The following is a 21,828-nucleotide window of genomic DNA, read 5'->3' on the forward strand; positions in this document are numbered from 1 at the left end:
TAAATAGAACAATATGTACGTGTGTGTATGTGTGTGTGTCTATATATATAATATGGACCTACATAGAATAGGCAAGTTTTTATATAGATTTAAATTTTTCAATAGAAGTATTAATATAGAAAGTAATAAAATATAATGTTCGTTTTATAATTTTTTACTTTATCAATTAATCTTTATAAAATTATAATAAACATATACGGTTTAATTTAATTTTTTTATACATCTCACAAAAAGAATTAAATTAAATGCGCATTATATGTATATATAGGTCCCCACTTATAGTTTTAAAACTTAACCCCTTCATATAAATTGTAGAATATGAGCAAAAGGAATATATATTGACATATCACCATCTCTCTCGATCGCATTCATTTCTTGAATGCTAACTTAGCCCTAACCTCTTTGCTCATCTTCCGCTTCAATTCAAAACACACAAACTCAAAAAAACAAAAGGATAATACCCTCTTCATCCACTCCAATATTTCAGGAATTCTCTTCCAGACTTAATCTCTTCATTCAGATAAGAGGTCAAATTCTAGATTTTTACCCACTAAATCAGCTGGACCTTATTCTATATCCTTTCCTACATAACAAAAACGTTTTTTCAGCTGATCAATGGATCATTTCCAATTCTTGATCAGTTCTGTTATTTGTTTTCAACTCAAATTTTGAACTTCAAGAACTCACTCTCTCTCTAAATATATATAAATATCTATATTTTTTCTTTCTTGAACTCAAATTTTGAAGTTCAAGAACTCATATTTTGAAGTTCAAGAACTCAAATTTTTCGTGATGGATTACTGTTTGAGAGAAATAGAAGGAAAACAACTTCATGATCCATTATTTACAGAAAAAATGAGTAAAATTAAATCATCATCTTCATTACGATACGTTTGGGTTACCGGTCCGGTAATCGTCGGCGCCGGTCCATCTGGTTTAGCAGTAGCAGCTTGTTTAAAAGAAAGAGGAGTTCCGAGCATAGTTCTCGAAAGATCGAATTGTATAGCTTCTTTATGGCAATTAAAAACCTACGACCGTCTCCGTCTTCACTTGCCCAAGAATTTCTGCGAGCTTCCGATCATGGGTTTCCCGGAGGAATTTCCGACGTACCCGACTAAGCAACAGTTCATCGATTACTTGGAGAAATACGCAGAGAAATTCGATATACAACCGCGTTTTAACGAGACAGTTAAGCATGCTGAGTACGATCGAGTTCTTGGGTTTTGGCGCGTGAGGACAGTTGGGGGTAAAGGTGAGGAGACGGAGTATGTGTGCCAGTGGTTGGTGGTGGCTACCGGAGAGAATGCGGAGGCGGTGGTGCCGGAAATAGAAGGAATGGGAGAGTTTGGGGGGGATATAAGGCATACGAGTTTGTATAAAAGTGGTGCAGAGTTTAAAGAGAAAAAAGTGTTGGTAGTTGGGTGTGGTAATTCAGGAATGGAAGTTTGTTTAGATCTGTGCCATCATAGTGCAAAGCCTTCACTTGTGGTTAGAGATACGGTAAATATTTTAAACTTTCTTTAAGCTTTTCATGTCAATTCAATTCTTGAGTTGAAAGAAGAAAAAAAGTTAATTTTTATTTTTTCTTTTGGCAAATTATGATTTAAAAAATCTAAACATTTTTTATTTTTTATAAATTTTTTAAATGGATTATTTTAGCTCGATTTTGAAAATTTAACTATAATTTGAGATCATTTAAGTAATTATTCAATTTGATATTTGTTCTCAGTATTTTAAATGATTGAATTAAAAAAATACGTATTTTTTAATAATTTTACTTTAATTTTGTATTTTACATATATAATTTCTAAAAAATATCCTTTTAATGCATTTTATCACATATAAATATCAAACAATTTTTGAAGTTGAGTTAGAATTGTTGTTAATTTTTAAAATTAGGCTAAATATATTGATGGTTTTGATTAGATTTATAAAAAGTAAGAAAAAATTTCTATTCATAAGGCCTTTTTTAAAAAAGATAACCATGTTTTAATTATACTAGTATTTTTTGTTTTCTTCAATTAGTTTTTGATAGATTTTTAAAAGTGGTAGCAATGATAACGTTTGCAACTATTTTTTGAACCCAATATTTCAAAAAGCATGTTTTATTAATGAATTAAAATAAAAGACATAAATTATTGGAAAATAAAAATAAATATCCGCTTAGAATTTTCACTTTTCTTGGGATTCCCAAGCATGCGCAACAATATATATTGGTGAGAAGAATGATCATAGTACAGAATATTTGCATATAAATAGCTATGATCAAAATAATTTCTTTATCCCACCATCTTTAGTGAGTAGGGCAAGAGAAGCAATTAGCCCATACAAATAATTGAATTTTTTGTTATTATTAATAGTAGGAGTAGTATTTTGTTGGTAAAGGGTTGTTTTTGGTGAAAATAGGTGCATGTTTTACCAAGGAAGATGCTAGGAAAATCGACTTTTGGGTTGTCCATGTGGTTACTAAAGTGGCTGCCCATACGGCTTGTGGATGAGTTCTTGCTCGTAGTGTCGAGGTTAGTGCTCGGCGACACTTCAAGATTGGGATTGGACAGGCCGCAATTGGGACCCCTTCAGCTCAAAAACATGTCCGGCAAGACCCCAGTTTTAGATGTTGGCACACTCGCTAAGATCAAAAGTGGAGACATTAAGGTACTTTCTCTATTCCTCCCTCCTTTCTGCTTCATTTTTGCTTACTGTTTTCCGGTCCATTTCACCCCTTCTATTTGACATAAAATCTCAAAAATGTCCCAGTTTTTGTTTTATGATAAAAATACTCTATATTAAATGACCCTTCCTTGCCTTTTCTTTTCTTGATTTAATTCTTACACGCACTCCCTTTTTAACTCGCGTATCAATGTGCCCCCTCAACTTTGTATCCATTTTGAAAACAGTTGTAGAGATATATTCTTTTTTTTTGGGACAAATTTAGGCCAATTGATAACAAGAAATAACAAATTTAGGAGAATAATTAACAAAAAAATAGATTTGGTGTTTTCTTTATGTGATTTTTTCCCATCAACCCATTAAACGGGTTCGTTCGATTGGATAATTCAAATCTTAAATTTTAGTAGCTCATTACTGAAGAATTATATCTAATATTCTGATTTACATGGTGTTGATTGATGTAGGTATGTCCAGGTATGAAGAGGCTAAAACGACATACAGTAGAGTTTGTGGATGGAAAAATGGAGAAATTTGACGCAATTATCTTAGCAACAGGATATAAAAGCAATGTGCCATCTTGGCTAAAGGTAAAAAGAAATCCTTACATTAATTTTTGTCACCATTACATATTTCTTTTTAATTTTTTAAGAAAAGGAGTATAAGATGGGCTAAAATGAACTAAAATAATTACAGGAAGGAGGAGAAATGTTTTCAGAGAAAGATGGGTTGCCAAAAACACCATTTCCAAATGGGTGGAAAGGTGAAAGTGGGTTATATGCAGTGGGGTTCACAAAACGTGGCATTCTTGGTGCCTCCATTGATGCTCCCAAAATAGCTCAACATATTCACTCTTGTTGGATTTCTCAACCTAAACATTCATTTCCTACAATTTCAATTCAATCACCACCATGATTTTTTTGTTATTGGATTAGATTTATATATATATATGCAACTATACATATATATATAGGAAAAGTTATTGGAGGGTTTTTCTGCCTAAATGTTTGGTACCAAAGTTAGTATTCCTCCAATTGAGTAAGAAAAAAAGAAGATAGTTCTAGCCGATGGTGATGATGACGACGAAAATGAGTTTATAGCTCGGATATGTCGGAATCGCGTTCTTGAAATAAAAAAGTCAAATTCGGGAAATTCTTATCTAGGCCGGAACATCAAGCCTATGTTAGGGATATAAGGACGGAAAAGAAAGAAGAATGGGGGGACCTCAGTTCAGCAATATAAATATAAGTATGTATAGTGTACATTATTACCAATTTTTCTCTAATTAGGTATGACTTTTGAGGGAGGGAAATGGTGGTTTTGGTATTTGTTTGCTAATTAAAACATGATGGCGATGATGATGATTTGATTGTGATTAACATCTTCTTTTTGTTGATTAATCATCTACTATTCCATGGGCTTTGGAATGGGATGAAAGTTGAGACTAGCACTGAGAGAGATTTGTAACATGCTAATGTTTTTTTTCTCTAATTAATATAGTTTTTGGATGGATTTCTTTCATATTCTAGAATTAGGTTATTTTGTATTTTAGGGTTTTAATTGCTTCATGGTGGGAAAATTCTAAGTTCCAATGGAATCCTTATTCAGTACAAAATGATTAAATGATTTCATCCTTTTTCTTCTCCTTTTCTATAATCTTTTCTTTTTGTACAATGTACTAAATCATTGGACCACCCATTTTCCATCAAACTTCCATTTCAACATTTCAATACCAACTCATGCTTATTTATAGAAAATAAGTAATAAGTGATTATAGCCTCATTTCATAGAAAGTTTTTGACTTTTCTATAAATTATGATCCATAATAAAAAAAAAAATAGTCGAATGTCGATTCCCTCGTTGTAGATTATTTAAATAAAAGTTTAAAATACAATTGTTAATTATATCCATAAAAAAACTATTAAAAAAAACTCAATCATACCGCTACATTTATATATATGTAGATGAAACCACCGGCGGAATCAAAAAAGTTACTTAGGAGGGCGAAAGAATAACATTGATTTCTTTAATGTCAACCGACATTATCATTTAGCTATTTCTTTTAATTGTATAAGTTAAATGATATATCATTTGACTCAATTTTTGAACGGAAAATCATTTACTTTCTTTAAAATTAAAAAAAATATCAATTTATCAACTTTTTCAATAAATGCATGTTTCTTCATAATAAACTTTAGATTATAGAAAATGCATAACCAACAAAACTTAATAATATTTTTAAACTCTATTAGACAAAAAAAATTATATAATTTATTTCTCATATTTTAAAATTAAATAGTAAAAGAATTACTTTAAGAGCCTAATGTTTATTTTATAATAGTTAAAAAAATAACTTAAATGCATCTTTTACAAATCAATTTCTATCCATAAAGATTTGAATCTTAGAAATTCGTGGTAGTTATTATATTTTCTTTTTGCCTAAGCATTTGCGGAAGGTTTTTACTTTTTACATAGTAAAGTGGGGTAAAACTTATAATGGCCAAACAAATGTTGTAGTATATTCTTAGAATCTTCTTAAAATAAAAAAACAAAGTCCTATGGCCACGTGTAGATATATTGATCCATCAACAGACAAAAAAATTTAACCTTCTCTATCATGTGAAATTATGAATCATCCATTAATAACATATGCCACGTGATATAATCAAATTACATATTTCAATTATCTAAACATTATTTAATGCATAATCAGAATCTTACGTGGTAAATTAAATTCACCTCCAACGTTCTCCACCATGAATTGTTATTTTAATCAACCTGAAAAAAAGTTTACTAGTAATTTTGAAATTAATAATCATAAAACAAAATAAATTGACGCCAATACAAAAAAAGTGAATATATTAAAAGTAATAATCGCCAGGAATCCGATATCTACAAAAATCTATCGAAATTAATTATAATTTGAGAATAAGGCCTCACTTAAAAAGTGTATAATTCTCGGAAAGTATACTTTCCGAGAAATTAATTGCTAAAAAGTTAGTACGGAGGAAATCGATTTTTTCTTTACTTAGTTTACTTGATAACTGTCTGGGAAGTCATATTTTATTTTTAATTAATTAAAATTTAAAGATCATACTATACCCAATAACTAATTTGACTAATTAAATATGAAGATATAATTGTGTTTTAATTAATTTAATTAGGGAAGTAGAAATATCTAGCTCTTTCTAGGAAAGTCATTTTTCTAATTAAAGGAAAATCAACCCCTCAACTTCGCAAGAAATAAAATGACAAAAGTGAATCAAATAAGGCAAAATATTTTGGGACGATGACAAAAGTACCTAAAATTTTAAAAATATTTACAAAAGTACCTGTAAACTTTTTTTATTTACAAAAATACGACTGATTTAAAATTAATTACAAAAGTATCAAAAAATGAAAATTAATTACAAAAGTACGATTTGTATAATGTCGGTATAACTATGGTATAATTTTGGAATATTAAAACTTATAAATCAGATAATTTAAAAATAATATTTGGTTTATTATTGGTATAATTTCAGTATATTTTTGGTATATTGATTATAAATTTTTATATATATTTTCTAGTTGATAACATGTATTTTTTTTATGTGTATTTTTCATTATAGTTGGTAATGAACTAGAGAATTTGTATACTCTTGGTATACTGATGGTATAATTTTGGTATATTATTAATTTAATTTTCAGTATACGATTTGATGTAATTTTGGTCAATTTTCATTTAATATTAATAAAATCTTAGTATGTATAATGTTGGTATAATTTTGGTATAATGTTGATATAATGTTAGTTTATTAGTATACTAACATTATACCCACAGTATATACCGTATGTTTGATATTATTTTTAATTTTTTTGTACTTTTGTAAATATTATTAATATTTTTGTAAATGAAAAAAGTCAATATATATTTTTGTAATTATTTTCATTTTTTTTGGTAAATGGTGTAATTTCCTCAAATATTTTTAGAAAAACTATACTTTCTTAATGAACTTACTCTCAAACAAGTGAGGCCTAATTTGTTTTTTTGGTAAGCCCATCCGATATTCAGAGCTTCGCCCTGACTAATCCGAATCCGACCCGCGTCGCGCAGCTGACATGGTGGGTGAGTCTGTCAGTGAAGATTTTCTGCATTCACAAAACTCGAACCCGAAACTTTGCTTAAACGATATCAAACCGCTTATCACTTGAACCAATCTCATTGGTTGTGAGGCCTAAAATTTTGAATCAAGGAAAAATTGTAAATTAAAAAAGCAAACTAAACAATATTATATATTGTAAATCAAAATAGGGAACTAATTAATAATATTACAAAGTTTGACTTGTGCTTCAGTAACAGAATATCATTTCTTTTATCACTAGTTAATTTTTCCATACAAAAAGTTGAAAAAAAAAGAGGCATGGGTATGCAACAACCGACCCAAACTGATTTTTTAAACCGAACAGAAATAGTTGGTAAGGTTCGGTTATAGTTTTGGTTAGGTTTGGTTCATTTTGATTTTTGTTAATCCGAACCAAACCAAAAACAAATATAATATATATATATATATATATATATATATATATATATATATATATATATATATATATATATATATATATATATATATATATATATATATATATATATATATATATATATATATATATATATATATATTCTTTAATAATTAATACTCAATAAATTAATAATTCTAATAATTAATAAAAATTTAGGGAACCAATTTCAATATTACGTCTTATTTAATATTCAATAAATTAATAATTCTAATAATTAATAAATATTTAATCCACCATTTGTATTAATTATAAAAGGGTCGACTGCATATACTTTGATAAGAGTATCATGAAATAACTGATTGATGTAGTGGTAAGTTGCACGTTGACAGTGCTATTTGTCCTGTGTCCGAGGTCCCTCAATATTTTTAAAATTTTACTTGTTTTTTTAAAACGAATTATAAAAGGCCAAATAACCAAAAAAAATCAAACCTTTTATAAAAGTTTCACAAAAGTCCAAATCTTTCAATTTTATCTAATTTGTCTTTAAATGCATGATTTTGTTTCAAGTTTGTCCAATTGTGTAATTTTACTCACATGGCGCTGATGTGGCATGCTACACATCAGCGCCACATGAGCAAAATTATTTAGTTGGATAAAATTGAAACGAAATTATGAATTTCAGGACAAATTGGATAAAATTAAAAAGTTTGGACCTTTATGAAACTTTTATGAAAATTTTGACCTTTTTTAGTCATTTGGCCATCATAATATAGCTATTGAGGTTTCAAGTTACGAACAAGGGGCCATTAATTTTCACCGCCAAACCAACATGCTTTTCCTGTTCGTATTTTCAAACTAAAAATCAATACAAAAATACATTCAAACCCTAAAAATCATACGCCTAAAATCTCTATTACGAACACCCAAAAATGCGTTAGAAACATATTAAATACTACTGTTTGTCTATTTGATTAATTTTTAGTTTGTTTTGCTGATAATTTAGTTTGGTTTGTACCAATTTTTTTAGGAGTATCAAATCAAACCGAGCTATAATCATTTATTTCAGTTGGGTTTAATTTTTACAAACCCTATCATCAACTCTTTGAGTCAGTATATAATCAATTTACGTTAGAAACAAATTACGTTAGAAACAAATTGTTTAGTTTGTTTTGCTCACTCCATAGTTTAGTGGTTAAAGATGAGTTGTTTTGATTTCCAATAGCTATTTCGGTATTTGATAAAGTCATATCACCATCAAATATTGTTAATATTTTCATTTCAAACAGTTACTAGTATGGAAAATTATATTTGCATCATCTATCGGATAACAACTCCGCTATCAGTAACGAGCTAAATATAGCATAAATATTGAGTATACGGTAATAAAATATCCAAATCGTAGCTTTGTTTTGTCAAAGTCTCATGTGTTTTGCTAGATTTTCATGACTAGATCAAGTCATATTGATATTGTGGTGCCAATGCAGCCATATATAATTTCGTACGACTAGCTGGTCTTGTATACGCACACATGTATAAGATCATCAAGTTGAGCAATCATATTATATTTGGACCACAAGGTGAAAAAGATATTAAATTTCCCTAACCACAAGTATTTATAATTCAGTTTTCTTCCTAGATTTGCATGCGTGCATGCATGCTAATAATGATGCAAACGCAAATAAATATGGTATCGTAATATATATTCTGGAATATGAGAATGACAATACATAAATACAAAAATGAGAGTTGGTTAGGGTTTTAAAGATTGTAGGTGGTAGGGTTTATTCGGACCGCTTAAGGGTCTTGCTATATGGTTGCTTAATCGAATAACCGAACCGAATCAATAAATATTATTTGATTTAGTTTGTCAATATAGTTTTTCTTTTGGCTTTTTTGATTCGATTCGATTTTGGACATAAAAAAATATATACTAAGTTTTAGTACAAATCGAATTGAAAAACTATTTGAATTTTTTTTAAAAAAAATAACCAAAGCACCTTGTTCGATTTGAATAATTTTACATTCCTTTAAATTTAGTTTTGTTCGATCTTGAAAAAAATTGTGTTTGATCCGAACCCAATGCCACATAATTACTCCAATAACTTGAGTTACTAAACTTGTACTATAAGTTTTCAACTATTTTAATTTATTATTATCAGCTATTTTAAAGATAATTAATCTCATGATTTTAAATTCATTAGGGTCTTGATATATATTTATAGGTAGCTTGGCTATAGCATGCCTCATGCGTGTGAAAGAACGAATAACCAAAATAAATTGATAAATTCAATTCGATTCGATTTTTTAACATAAATATTACTGGTTTTTTGGCGCATCCAATTAATTGTTGACATATAAAATATATTTAAGTTTCAGTATAACCGATATGAAAATCAAATTGAATGAAAACATTAACTGGATGGATCAATTCGGTTAGAAAATTTTCATATTCTTAGTTTTTTTTAACATGGTTCGACTTCGAAACATATCTGAATCAATTCGAACCAAAAACGCTCTCCTAATTACTGTTGTAAATTGAGATACTAATATGTCATTGTTTTTTATTGTTTTAAAGATTAATCTCGTGATTTTGAGTTCATAAGTTTGCATATAAAAAGATATGTCGATTTGAAATTAGATAGCTCATATCAAAGATTTTTTTTCATTATGCTAGACTTTATTATAAAATCTCTATCATTATTATAAAAGAATTGACTTTGATAAAAATATTATTTATATAATGATGACAAGAAAAGGTACAGAAAAAAATCAATATCGAGATCAATTGGGGTTCTTCAAAAAAAAAATATCAATAGGGAAATTTTTATTTGTTATGGAATTCTATTTAAAGTCAAGCAAGGAGAAGTTGCAAGTAGTTCCCATGGCCCATAAGATCTAAAAGGCTATGAGGAAATTAGATCAGCCACGACCAAATCCATATTTAATCTCAGTAATACAGACGCGCTTATTTTCTTGTCAAAATACACCAGTCTTCTTCCTCCCTTCTTCTTTACGTTTTTTCTTGATTTTTTTACGCTCAAAATATTGAAAAGTACAGAAATCTCATAACCAACAATAACAAAGGTATTTTATATCGTAAAGCTGCCGCTAAAACGGTGACGAGTTGTGGATCTATGGGTTTGCTGGCGATGGCGGCGACGATGGGTTGTCGATTGATGGGTTCGACGGCGGCGGCGATGGGTTGTCGATTGATGGGTTCGACGGCGGCGGCGATGGGTTGTCGATTGATGGGTTCGACGGCGGCGGCGATGGGTTGTCAATTGATGCGTTCGACGGTGGTGGCGATGGGTTCAACGACGGCAGCGATGGGTTGTCGATTGCTGGGCCGGCAATGGGTTGCCGATTGTTGGATTTTCTGGTGGAGGTGCTGAGAGCGGTGAGAAATCTGGCAACAAGAGGAGCGACAACCACAATAATGAGGTTGGATCCGGCTGAGATTATGATTAAATCTAGCTGGAACAGAATTATTAATTAAAAATTTGAGTTGTACCAAAACTTTGTGTATGTTTCAATTTGAAATCCTAAGACAAAATGACTTTCTGTTTATTATGTACTTAATTTTTTACATTATTTCCTATTTATAAATTTTAGGAGTCTGATTTATTTTTTAGTAAAAGTTAGGAAACTGTTAGTAAACAATTAGTAAATTAACTTACCCTTTAGTAAACTATTAGTAAACGGTTAGTAAACTGCTAGTTAAAACAATATTTAGTGAACCGTTAGTAAACTGTTAGAAACCGAAATCGTATTATTGCAAATAAAAAAAGTATTTTTATAAAAAAAATTGGTCAAACTGTAAATTTCAACTAGTTGTGGTCAAAAGGTATTTTTGAGAATAAGTATGTGTTTGGTAGGTATTTGTCTAAAAATCCCAAAGGCTATCTATATAGGGCCCTTTTAAGTTTTTATTATCTATGAATTTTTAAACAAATACCTATCAAACACCTATTTATTCTCATAAATACCTTTTAATTAAAATCAGTTGAAATTTACAGTTTGATCAATTTTTTTTACAAATATACTTTTTTCATTTGCAAAAATACGATTTCAATTTACTACTGTCGATTTACTTAAAAATCACATTACTATTTTTTATTTGTAAATTATAAAATATTAAAATGAATTATAACCTAATTTATTATTAGTTTACTAACAATATTATAAAAATGTACTAGATTAGTTTCAACTTTATTACTTTAATTTAACGAAAAATATAAGTTTACTATTAATTAATTATCAGTTTACTTAAGAAAATTAATTTAGTAATAATTTATTATCGATTTACTAAAAAAGTTAAGTTAATTTACTAACGGTTTACTGTTAGTATTATAAACATGTGCAAAATTAATTTTACTTTCATTTTACTTCAAAGAAACAAACTTCAAATCAATAATTATTAATAAATTAATTAATAAAGCTCCTTAAAGCCACAAGCAATTTCAATTACAATCATACTAACATAAATTCAATTATCATTATGGAAAAATAATTTCAAAAATACCAATTTAGTAAATATGAGTTTACTATCGGTTTATTAATTGTTTACTTAAATGACTTTGTTCCAATACTTGTTCATGAACTGATAGTTTTGTACTTCTTCAAGATCTAAACTGAGAAAGTGTTCTTCATATAAACTATAATAGACATCCTTAAACTTTTTAAAACGTCAAAATTTACATCATTTGAAGTTGTCTATCACAACCTATGAAGTTTTGAAGATTGATAAACTACATGTTACATTAGATTGCTTACAGATTTAACCCATCTCCCTTAATTGGATATTTCGGAATATTTAAAGTTCTCCAATGAAATTATGTTCCTCATAAGAAATAAATTAGACATCTCAAACTTTCCGGTGAATCAAGAACCAAGTCATTTAGAGGTGTGTCTAAAGAGTTATGACTTTCGAAAATTGGTAGTTGCGCTGAAAAACAATCATGTCGAGGAAGCAAATTCCGCCGAGCAGCAGGATCATTAGCTCGACAATAATGGTTTCTATAAAACATTTCTGCCGAGAAAATCAGTTCCTGCCAAGCAACAGGATGTCCTTGCTCGGCATGATCATCTATGAAGTGGAAATCGGCAAAAATTTCATCCGGAATGCACTAAATTTATCAGGGGATGATTAATCCTAATTCGAATCGGACTTATTTTACCACATAAAAGGTAGAATCTTCTACTTCAAGAAGATTGATAACATCAAATATCAAAGTCCAAATTGGATTAGGAGTGTTTCTCTACACATTCAACACTTATTCCTAATCCAAGAGGGAACAATTTAAAGCATAACTTAAACTTCAAAACCTATATAAATAGAGTTTAGTTCACGTTAATAAATCATTTTATTATGTAAATAAATCATTCTATTCTTTATTTATAGTTTAGTTTGGTTTTAGTTTAACTTGTAAAATCATTTAAGTACAATTTAGAATTTTAAAGTTCTATTGAATTGGATTATTTGCAGGTCAAATCAAGTTTGATTTCTTCTCTTTTTTCTTTAATTATGCAATTTTTTATTGATTGCTTTTACTATGTCTAACTAAATTATTTTATTGTAAGTAGTATGAGTGTATGATTTAAATCTTGAAAACTAATTTACATATTTTTTCTTTATTCTTGCACTTCTTATTATTGCGATTAATGCTTATAATTACATGATCACCAATTACATGATTAAAAATCAATTTGTGAGTAAACATTAAGTTGGTTGGAAAAAGTAATAAGAAATTAACTATATAACATGAGTCTGTCCATTATATTTGCGCTGCGTGGTCTATGTGTATAATTTATTCTTAATGCTTTGATTATAATTATCGGGTTATTTTCTATGTTCTCTAAGCCGTGACATTAAGAACAATTCAAGGTAATCGGATAATAATTAATAAGTTGATATTGTCTACGAAATAGGGGGCTAACAAATTTTGATCTATCCTTCATTGCAATGATTGATTGAAGTAGGATTGATATGAATTATATTTGTAAGGCATCAAGACTCACACATAGCAATATTCTAGATTATTTATTATTTTTGTTATTTTTTTTTAAAATCCTTTGAGTTTTTATATTCTTTAATATAGAGATATTAGATTTATTTTTTTTATAAAATTGACTCTGCCCTTAGGTATGTCTACCCTTTTGATAGTCTACTATATGGATCGGATGATTAATCAGTTTTTGATAAATGTAATTCTTTTTATGTTTCAAAAGACAAAGAAAATACAAATTAGGAATTATAACTTTCAAGATTAGATAATAAAGAAAAGGAAAAATGAAAATAGTTTAGGTTTTGACAAATCCTAATGAGAACATGCATGTAATTTGGTAGATCGTTTCAAGTCACATAAAGCACACTTTGCATATGATTAACGAACCCTAAATTGGTTACAAGAACAAAGGGTGGTCCTATTTCCTTACTGCTAACTTGTACTATATATATCAGTGTTTTAAAAATTAAATCGGATCGGCCGGTCTAACTGGTTCAAAAACTGGTCAGTGTATCGGTCTAAAACTGTAAAAAAACTGGACTTTTTTAATTTAACCGGGTTAGACTGAAGTGAACAGGATCGAACTGGTAAAAGTCGAATGTTGAACCGGTAATAAATTGATGAACTAATTTTTTAAAAATTTATTAAACTAGTTTAACCAATTGAACTGAAAACTGATACCCTCACTGGCTCAGTTTTTAACACCATCCACAACCTTATCATAAGATTGCCAATATTTTTTTTTCCAACTCCTAATTTAGGTTACGTACTCATGCTAGCTGCACATGGCCACTCCTTTGGACCAACCAATTTTTGATTGAACCTATTAACAATCCTTTATTATTAGTGGTCCAAATAATAATAATAAGAAGAAGAATTTAAATTTAAATAATAAATCATACCATTAATTATCTCTAACGGTTTGATATGTACATCTTTCTCTTCCCCAATTCTGGACCATTTACAGGCTTTAAAATAGACTGGCAAATGTCTAAATCAGATGATAATTATTAGTTAGTCAAATAAATTGGCCACCCATGCACAGTGACAAACGCAGACTTTTATTTTAAGGGGTCCAAATAAAAAAATAATAAATAATAAATATAATAAATATAAAATTTTATTATATTATATTATATTGCATTTTATTTTATTTATAAAATAAATTAATATAAATATATCATAATAATACATCTTTTATAATATGCTCTTAACTATTTTTATAATAATCAAACAAAAATATAATAAATTAATGTTTTCAAAACCACAATTATTCTTTAAGAAAATTTATTTAATGCGGTTAACATGGACCTATTAATAAATAAAATCTATAAACTTTATCTTGAATTATATGGAAAGCTTATTATATTAGATCGTAATCATAAAATAAATTTTTAATATCAATTTCAATGATAGCTTTCTTATAGGATATTTAAGAAATATGTTGATCTTTGATATTAATTAATGTAGATAAATTATGCAAACATTTGAAAAAGTTATAAGTATATAATTTTTTAATATTTGACTTATAAATTGAAGAACAAAAACAATAATGTGGAAAAAGGATAAAGGAGGTAAATAATGGGTTAAAATTACTACCATTAAAGTAAATGACATGTAGGCAAAATAAAATAAAAGAATTTTGGTTAATTATCAAAAGAGGCCGTATCTCTATGGTTTTTCCTTTTAGTTTCAGGGGGGTCCAATGACCCCCTTGGCCCAAACGTGGGTCCGTCGCTGCCCATGCATTAATATAAGTGTTCGACACCGTTGCAATTTTAGATGATAGTAATTTTTTAATATACTTCGTTGTTATATATACGTTGCAATTTAAAGAGATGATTATCTCTTTGTGTATGTTTGTCAAGAAATTGCATTTATTAATATTCAATAGAAGAACAGATTTAATTAATAATGAATTAATTGTGGGTAGTGATATATAGATTCATGTATTGGCCTTGCATTATCCCACATGTTAGATGAATTAATCAAATGAACAGAAATATATTTTTATCTTTGTCCATTAACAGGTTTCATCTTGATAAGGATTTTGTATTTTGTATTTATGCTAAACTTAATCTATAATTCAATATCATAAGAAACAATTGTTGTCTTAAAGTACTATTGACTTATATTTCAAATTTATAATTTTAAAGTGCATTTGATTTTATTTTTTCTATTTCTAGTGATTAGTTATATTTAGTTTATCATTCATAAAAAAAATTAGTTTGAGTTCTAGCAAAATTTAAAAAACTTTACAACAAATTATACATTACAACAATTTTTTACTAATAATAAAAACAATCCTAATAATTAAAATGAACCGTGATACATATGTATAATACATGTAAAAAGAGATTATCATATTTTATCTAAAATGAAATCATTAAATTAATTTTAAAATTAAATTAAATCAAAAATCATACTTTATAACTTCAATTAAATTAAATGGAGTATAATTTTTTATTGAGAGAGCTCAATTTAATTATAAGATTAAATAAACCTTTTTTTATATTCATAACTTTCATATTTATGACAAATATATTTTAAAAAATAGACCAGACAACCTGATATGTCAATTAACGAGTTGAAATAATTATTTTTAAACTTTAGTTTAATCAAAATTTTAAAATTTTTCTTCTGTATCTTAACTAATCAATTAAATTCACCTACATAAATAATTTATGTCGGACTAATCTGAGTCTATATGTAATTATCTTAATTATTAAAATTAACAGATTAAATTATTAATTTGTTTTAAAAATATATTTATAAAGGGGTAAAATATATGAATACTTAAAATTATTTTAGTTAATTTTAATTACTTTAAAATCTATAAAACTTTCTAGATATTAGAATATTTTTACAAAAAATGCACGACACATTTTATATATAGGTTTGGATATGGCAAATATTTATCTTATCAATTTATATAAACTTTGAAACAATGTTTTTACATAAATGACAAAGGCAAGACACGCATGCGTGCATAATTATAAGAATAATATACTCATTTATATCATATATAAAAGTACGGATAGAAAAAACGGACAGATTATCAAACTATCTTTTTAAATTTAATATCAAATTGATGACTTAACTTATGGTTTTATAGCCATTTAGTGATTATTAACAATACATAAAGATATAGTTTAATTGAAATAAGAATCTGATTTGAATGAAAAGTAGATTATTTTGAATTAAAATTTAAATTATTTTAAAATTCAAATGTTAATATTAGTTTTTATTTGTTTAATCATGTGACTATTATAGAATCAACTAGATATTTAAATATTAGTAAGATAAGCTGTCATATATTTGTAATTGAATTGAACAAACGTCTGCGGGGATAGCTCAGTTGGGAGAGCGTCAGACTGAAGATCTGAAGGTCACGTGTTCGATCCACGTTCACCGCATTTTTTTCAAAACCTTTTTCATTCTGTATTAATTTTTTATAAAAATTCATCTCTTTGGTTTCCTAATTTATGAAATTAAATATCTTTTACTACATTTTATTTTAATACAGCAGGAGTAAAAAGAAGAGAAATTATTAAATAGACCGAGTCTATCACGTCATCCGTAGATTAAGCAACTCGCAATATAAAACTTCATCAAAATGATGGCAATATAGTAATCTTTGTGCAATAAATATATTCAAATTTAATTGGTGATGGCCCTTCTATGTTTTGCGCTTCCATCATTATGAGAAATATATTTTCCCAATTTTGTATATCTGTTATATTATTATTATTATTATTATTTCATAATATTTTTTTACTTCACTTTTCAATAAATTTTTAACTATTTATGAAACTACAATTCCTTTTTGAGATTCCAATCTTGTCAAAGATCCACAACTACAGGAAAATTGCTTTGATTTGCAATAAAAGACCAAACAAGAAGAAAACAATTAGAAAAGAAAAGGAGGCAACATGTAGACTCCAATTTCAGAAACAATGAAGGACCCAAATTTAAAGCAAACAAAACAAGAAAAGTTACCAATTAATGCCCAACCCTAATACAAATAAAACCAATAACATGATATAAAGCACAAAATGTTACTATATTATAGCCTTTGTTATAGAAAAGTGTTCACTAGCACTATCGAGTGGTGTGTTCTTAATTATCTTTGCTTATAATGGAAGGATTATAATGGAAGAATATCTCTATAATGAGTATATATGTTTTGTCTAGATTTCAATTTAGTGGGAAAATTTTGAGAGAAAAATGACTAGGTTATAACTAAATATAGAGATTTATGAGTTGAATGGGAAAAAGAATATTGGGGATGTCTTTGCTTAAACAAAGCAATCAAATGAGAAAAGTTATGTGTGTTGAGTTGTTTACCTTCCCCACTTAAATTCTTATACATATTTTCACATTATTTAGAAGAAAAAATAACTTGCTAATGATGAGATGTAGAAATGGGTATGTAGAATCTTGATGGGTCCTAAGGATATTTTATCAAGTGAGAGATAATGGAATTTGAATCTATTTTGCATAAAATTAATTACAATACACCCATAATTAAATGATTTTTTTTATCTTAACTACCCGACGTGAGATTTATTCATATTCTCGTATTAAAGTTTAAGTTTCAAGTTCTCTAATTAATTAAAGAGAAAATCATTCAAAAATTGTGAAGAAATTATTACTATGTGTTGAGTGGTTTCCCACTTGAATTATACTACACAACTTCACATGTTGTTTAATAAGGGTTTACAAATAAGACGCACTATAAAAGAGTGTAATAAAAAGAGAATTAACTGTGATTCAAAAAAAGAAAAAGAGGATTAATCGGTAATAATGAAATTGTTTTTAAAACTGTAAAGTTTAAATCTACCTAATCATTTGATTAGTTCAATTTTACTAAAATTCATTATATTTAAAGATTTCAATTCTTCAATATTTAGACAGCAATATATTGTTCCATGGTTAAAATATTAAAAAAGTTTAATCATCTAAAAATACTCTATTTTTTTGACTTTTCAGTTCATAATCACATTTTTAAAAAATTTCAATTTTATCTACTTTCTAATTTTTGGTTTTTTTTTCCAAAGGCTAAAATTTCCATTAATCATAACGTAAATTACATGAACGGTTTCTCAACACATTGAGTCAACTATTCTAAAAAAGATGATGAGAGCTGTAAAAATACAGTCATCGACTAGGGTTATACTAACCACCAAGGGTCACCCAGATTTATAGGCTAAAATAATTAGATTTAATAATTAAATCTAAATTTTTTGAACGTTCTAAGGGAGCCCAGATCCTGAATGTTCCAGCAATTGTAGCCATTTGCTCAAATTGAAGAGAAACAAAGTTCAAATACATTATATTATTTCAATTTACATTTTTATTATAAAAAATTTCAAACATAATCTAATATGAAGAGTAGGTTTGAACTTTTTCTATTCCAATTCAATGGCTATAATTGAAACATAAAATTGAAAAATGAACTAAAATTAAAAATTTTAAAAGGTGAGATTACAAACGAAAAAAAAAGTTTTTTTTTACAAATAACCTTATGAATAACATGCTTCCACCATTTAGTCAATGTTATTTCACTTAATTTCTATTTATAATTATATATTTTTCATGTTAAGGAATGAGATACCTAACTGTGTGCCTCTTCATTAATGAATCTGCAATTCATAAGTAGTGCCTTGCTTAAAAAGTTTATCGGAATCATAGCGAAAACGAGTCTTCATAATAATTATCACTGTTTAGTCCGAGTTATCTATCTAAAATCAGGATATATGAAACTTGGTAAATTCTACAAAATAATTTATAAAATTCGCTTAAACTAAATAAAATGTAAGAATTGAGCAAAGAAAAGGAAAAGGAAGATAGAAAACACATGCAAAAGTTTGATGGTATGGCCATTAGTACTAAGAATTAAGTTACCAAGGAAAACAAAAGAAAGTGGAAAAGTGCAAGTTTTAAGTGCACTACACACTCAATTACTAGGTAGCTAGCTGTCTCACATAGTTATTATCATTTTATTTTTAATAGCTAAACTTTTATTTTTACATCAAGAAAGTTATTTTGGCAATTCAGGTTATAAACTACTTATGCTGCAATTAATTCATCAAATAGTCACTAAAATTTCCGTTGTCACATAAGCAATTTTTTTATCCGAATTGCTATAGTGATTCTCCGTTAGTATAAAAATTAAAAACTGAATTACTAAAATATAATAAATGAAAACACAGTAACTGTTTATGTAAGGCTTATAAGAAACTAAATTGATTTTTTAGTACAAGTACGATATTCGAAAATATTGTCTCAATTAATTTAAACTGAGATAAATAAGACTCGTTGAGACGAAAAAACTCTCGCAACTTAAATTACTCAATATTTAGAATTTGAAACCGAAACCTTTAATAAGAAGAAATGAGCATTTGTCACTCTATTCCAACCTCCGCGGGGAACTTACTCAATTAGGGTTTCAAAGCGCACGAACAATGAAGAGAAAAAAAGAGTGAGCGAAAGGGATGAGAGGGAATTTTATGATGTTTAAACAAGTATGGAAAGTGAATCTTAGAGCTGCAAAAGGAAATAAACATCTTAAGCTTTGGAATCTATCTATGAAGATTGCATGGAGTATTTTTAATTTCGATTCCAAGAAGAAACTAAAAAGTCATAGCCATGATCATGCGCAACTGGTCCCCCAATTTATATGGGAGAAACACAGAGTTGCTGAATGTAGCTTTGTAGATCAGGACTTCAATACGTTAGTAGTAACTTTATGTTGCATGATAAAATAAAAAATAATAATATTTTAAAGCAAATTATTTTGAGGTCCCTCAGGTATACTATAATTAACAGTTTGATATCTTTTGTTTCAAAAGTTTACTTAATGGTCACTCCGTTAATTTCGACATTTACTTTCAAACGATTTGGTACCCCACTTTTAATTTCATGAACAGTTTGGTCCTTCACTTTTAATTATATCAAACGATTTGGTACCTACTTTTAAACAATTTGGTACCTCAGTTTAGTTCCGTAAACGATTTAGTCCCTCAAATTAACAGAAGGGTCTCTCAGTTAACAGAATTAAAAATGAAGGATCATTAAGTAAACTTTTGAAACAAGAGGTATCAAACATATTTTTAACAGCTTAATCAGGGTCAATATTGCCAGTTCTAATGATTATTTATAATAAATAAATAATAAGTAAAAAGAGTAATTAATAACAGTAAGATGTAATTCTATATCATATGTTATTATATGATAAATTATTCCATATTTGAATTTTTATTTTTATAAAAAAAATTTATAGTAAAACAATTATTTTAATAATAACATACAAATTTTATAGAATTAGATATGTAATTTCTTAAAACTTCATAATTTTTTTAATTAAAGATTAATTTATTATAAAAATAAATTGAGGAATTAATTATTTTAATTTTATCAATTAGATTTATAATTTTTTTACTTATTTTTGGGATGCAAAACTAATGGATCAAAATGTTAAAATTATTCATTTAAAACATTTCTATCAATTTTTTCATATTGTTAGTCTACAAAATAATTTTGCCTATCTTTTCGTAAAAATAAATTATATTTAAGATTTAAAATAATTATTTGAAAATAAAAATAAAACAACAAATATAGCACTCAATAAATTTTCGTACAATATAAGATCATAATGTAGTGGATTCAATTCGAGTCAAAATATTTTTATAAATTTGAACTTTCGATTCTAGAACACGAAGATTGAAATTCAATAGTTGTAATGAAAGGGATCGAAGGATGGGTTCCTCCCTCTCAAGGTTGGTTGAAAATTAATATTGATGGCGCAGTTCGTAACCCAGATTGCACGGCGACTGCAGGAGGTTTGGCTCGCACTAGCAGCGGGGATTGGGCTTTTGGTTTTAGCAGAAACATTGGAGCTTGTTCGGTCCTTCAAGCTGAATTATGGGGCGCGCTAGACGGCTTAGAAGCAGCTTGGAATCGTGGGTTTACCCATGTCATTTTAGAAATGGATAGTAAAGTCAGTGTGGATAGCTTAAACAGCGATCACAACAGATCGAATGCCTACGCAAACCTCCGGTGTGCTATCAAGAGTTTAATTAACAGAGATTGGTCGGTTGTTATCAGCCACATTCACAGGGAAGGCAATCGTTGTGCCGATCGTATGGCCAATCTCGGGTTCTCCCACAGCGTGGGGTTGATGTTGTATGATAGTATTCCAAGAGATATTCACAGCTTTATCACGGATGATAATGTCGGGGTCTATATCCCCCGCATGTGTAGAAGCCTGTAGTGCTTTGTGTTTTGGGCATTGGCCTTCTTCTTTGATCGAAAAAAAAAAGGATCGAAGGAACTTTTGTGATGTTTTTACAAGTTTGGAAAGTGTAATTCATAAAAAGAAAGTGTGGAAAGTGTCTGGTGGACCTGCAAAAGAAAGAAAAAAAAACAACTTTTCAGCTATGGAATCTAAATTGACAATTTGATTCATTAATAATTGTATTTCAAAATAAATAAAAAAGAGTCTAATTAATAAACATAAAATACAATTAAGTATCTGTATACACTTTTTTTTGGACAACAAAAAATGATAAGGTATTAGAGCGTCTACTGATAATTTTCAAAATTTCATCCGCTTTACAAGTTTTCGGTCTGTCTAAAAAAATTCAGAGCG

At 28.0% G+C, this 21,828-nt stretch overlaps 1 protein-coding gene and 1 non-coding gene across 2 annotated transcripts; both read left to right on the forward strand.

Moving 5' to 3' along the window:
- The first annotated feature begins 301 nt into the window (after positions 1 to 301).
- On the forward strand, positions 302 to 4,188 carry LOC126665972 (indole-3-pyruvate monooxygenase YUCCA6). The gene is made up of 4 exons (XM_050358920.1): positions 302 to 1,500; positions 2,407 to 2,655; positions 3,135 to 3,257; positions 3,364 to 4,188. Exons 1-4 carry the CDS (start codon positions 793 to 795, stop codon positions 3,580 to 3,582), a joined length of 1,299 nt encoding a protein of 432 aa, XP_050214877.1. The 5' UTR covers positions 302 to 792; the 3' UTR covers positions 3,583 to 4,188.
- A 12,330-nt stretch (positions 4,189 to 16,518) lies between these two features.
- TRNAF-GAA (transfer RNA phenylalanine (anticodon GAA)) lies at positions 16,519 to 16,591 on the forward strand. The gene has a single exon. It is a non-coding gene; the product is annotated as a tRNA-Phe (tRNA).
- Positions 16,592 to 21,828: the final 5,237 nt, after the last annotated feature.

Source organism: Mercurialis annua, linkage group LG1-X (genome assembly GCF_937616625.2).
Source record: "Mercurialis annua linkage group LG1-X, ddMerAnnu1.2, whole genome shotgun sequence".
Lineage (NCBI taxonomy): Eukaryota > Viridiplantae > Streptophyta > Magnoliopsida > Malpighiales > Euphorbiaceae > Mercurialis > Mercurialis annua.

What these genes read in the sequence shown, in the direction of transcription:
- LOC126665972 (XM_050358920.1), top strand. Translation starts at nt 793, where the DNA reads ATGGATTACTGTTTGAGAGAAATAGAAGGAAAACAACTTCATGATCCA. An exon ending in CACTTGTGGTTAGAGATACG is followed by an intron (nt 1,501 to 2,406) that starts GTAAATATTTTA and finishes TGGTGAAAATAG; the next exon opens with GTGCATGTTTTACCAAGGAA. An exon ending in TCAAAAGTGGAGACATTAAG is followed by an intron (nt 2,656 to 3,134) that starts GTACTTTCTCTA and finishes TGATTGATGTAG; the next exon opens with GTATGTCCAGGTATGAAGAG.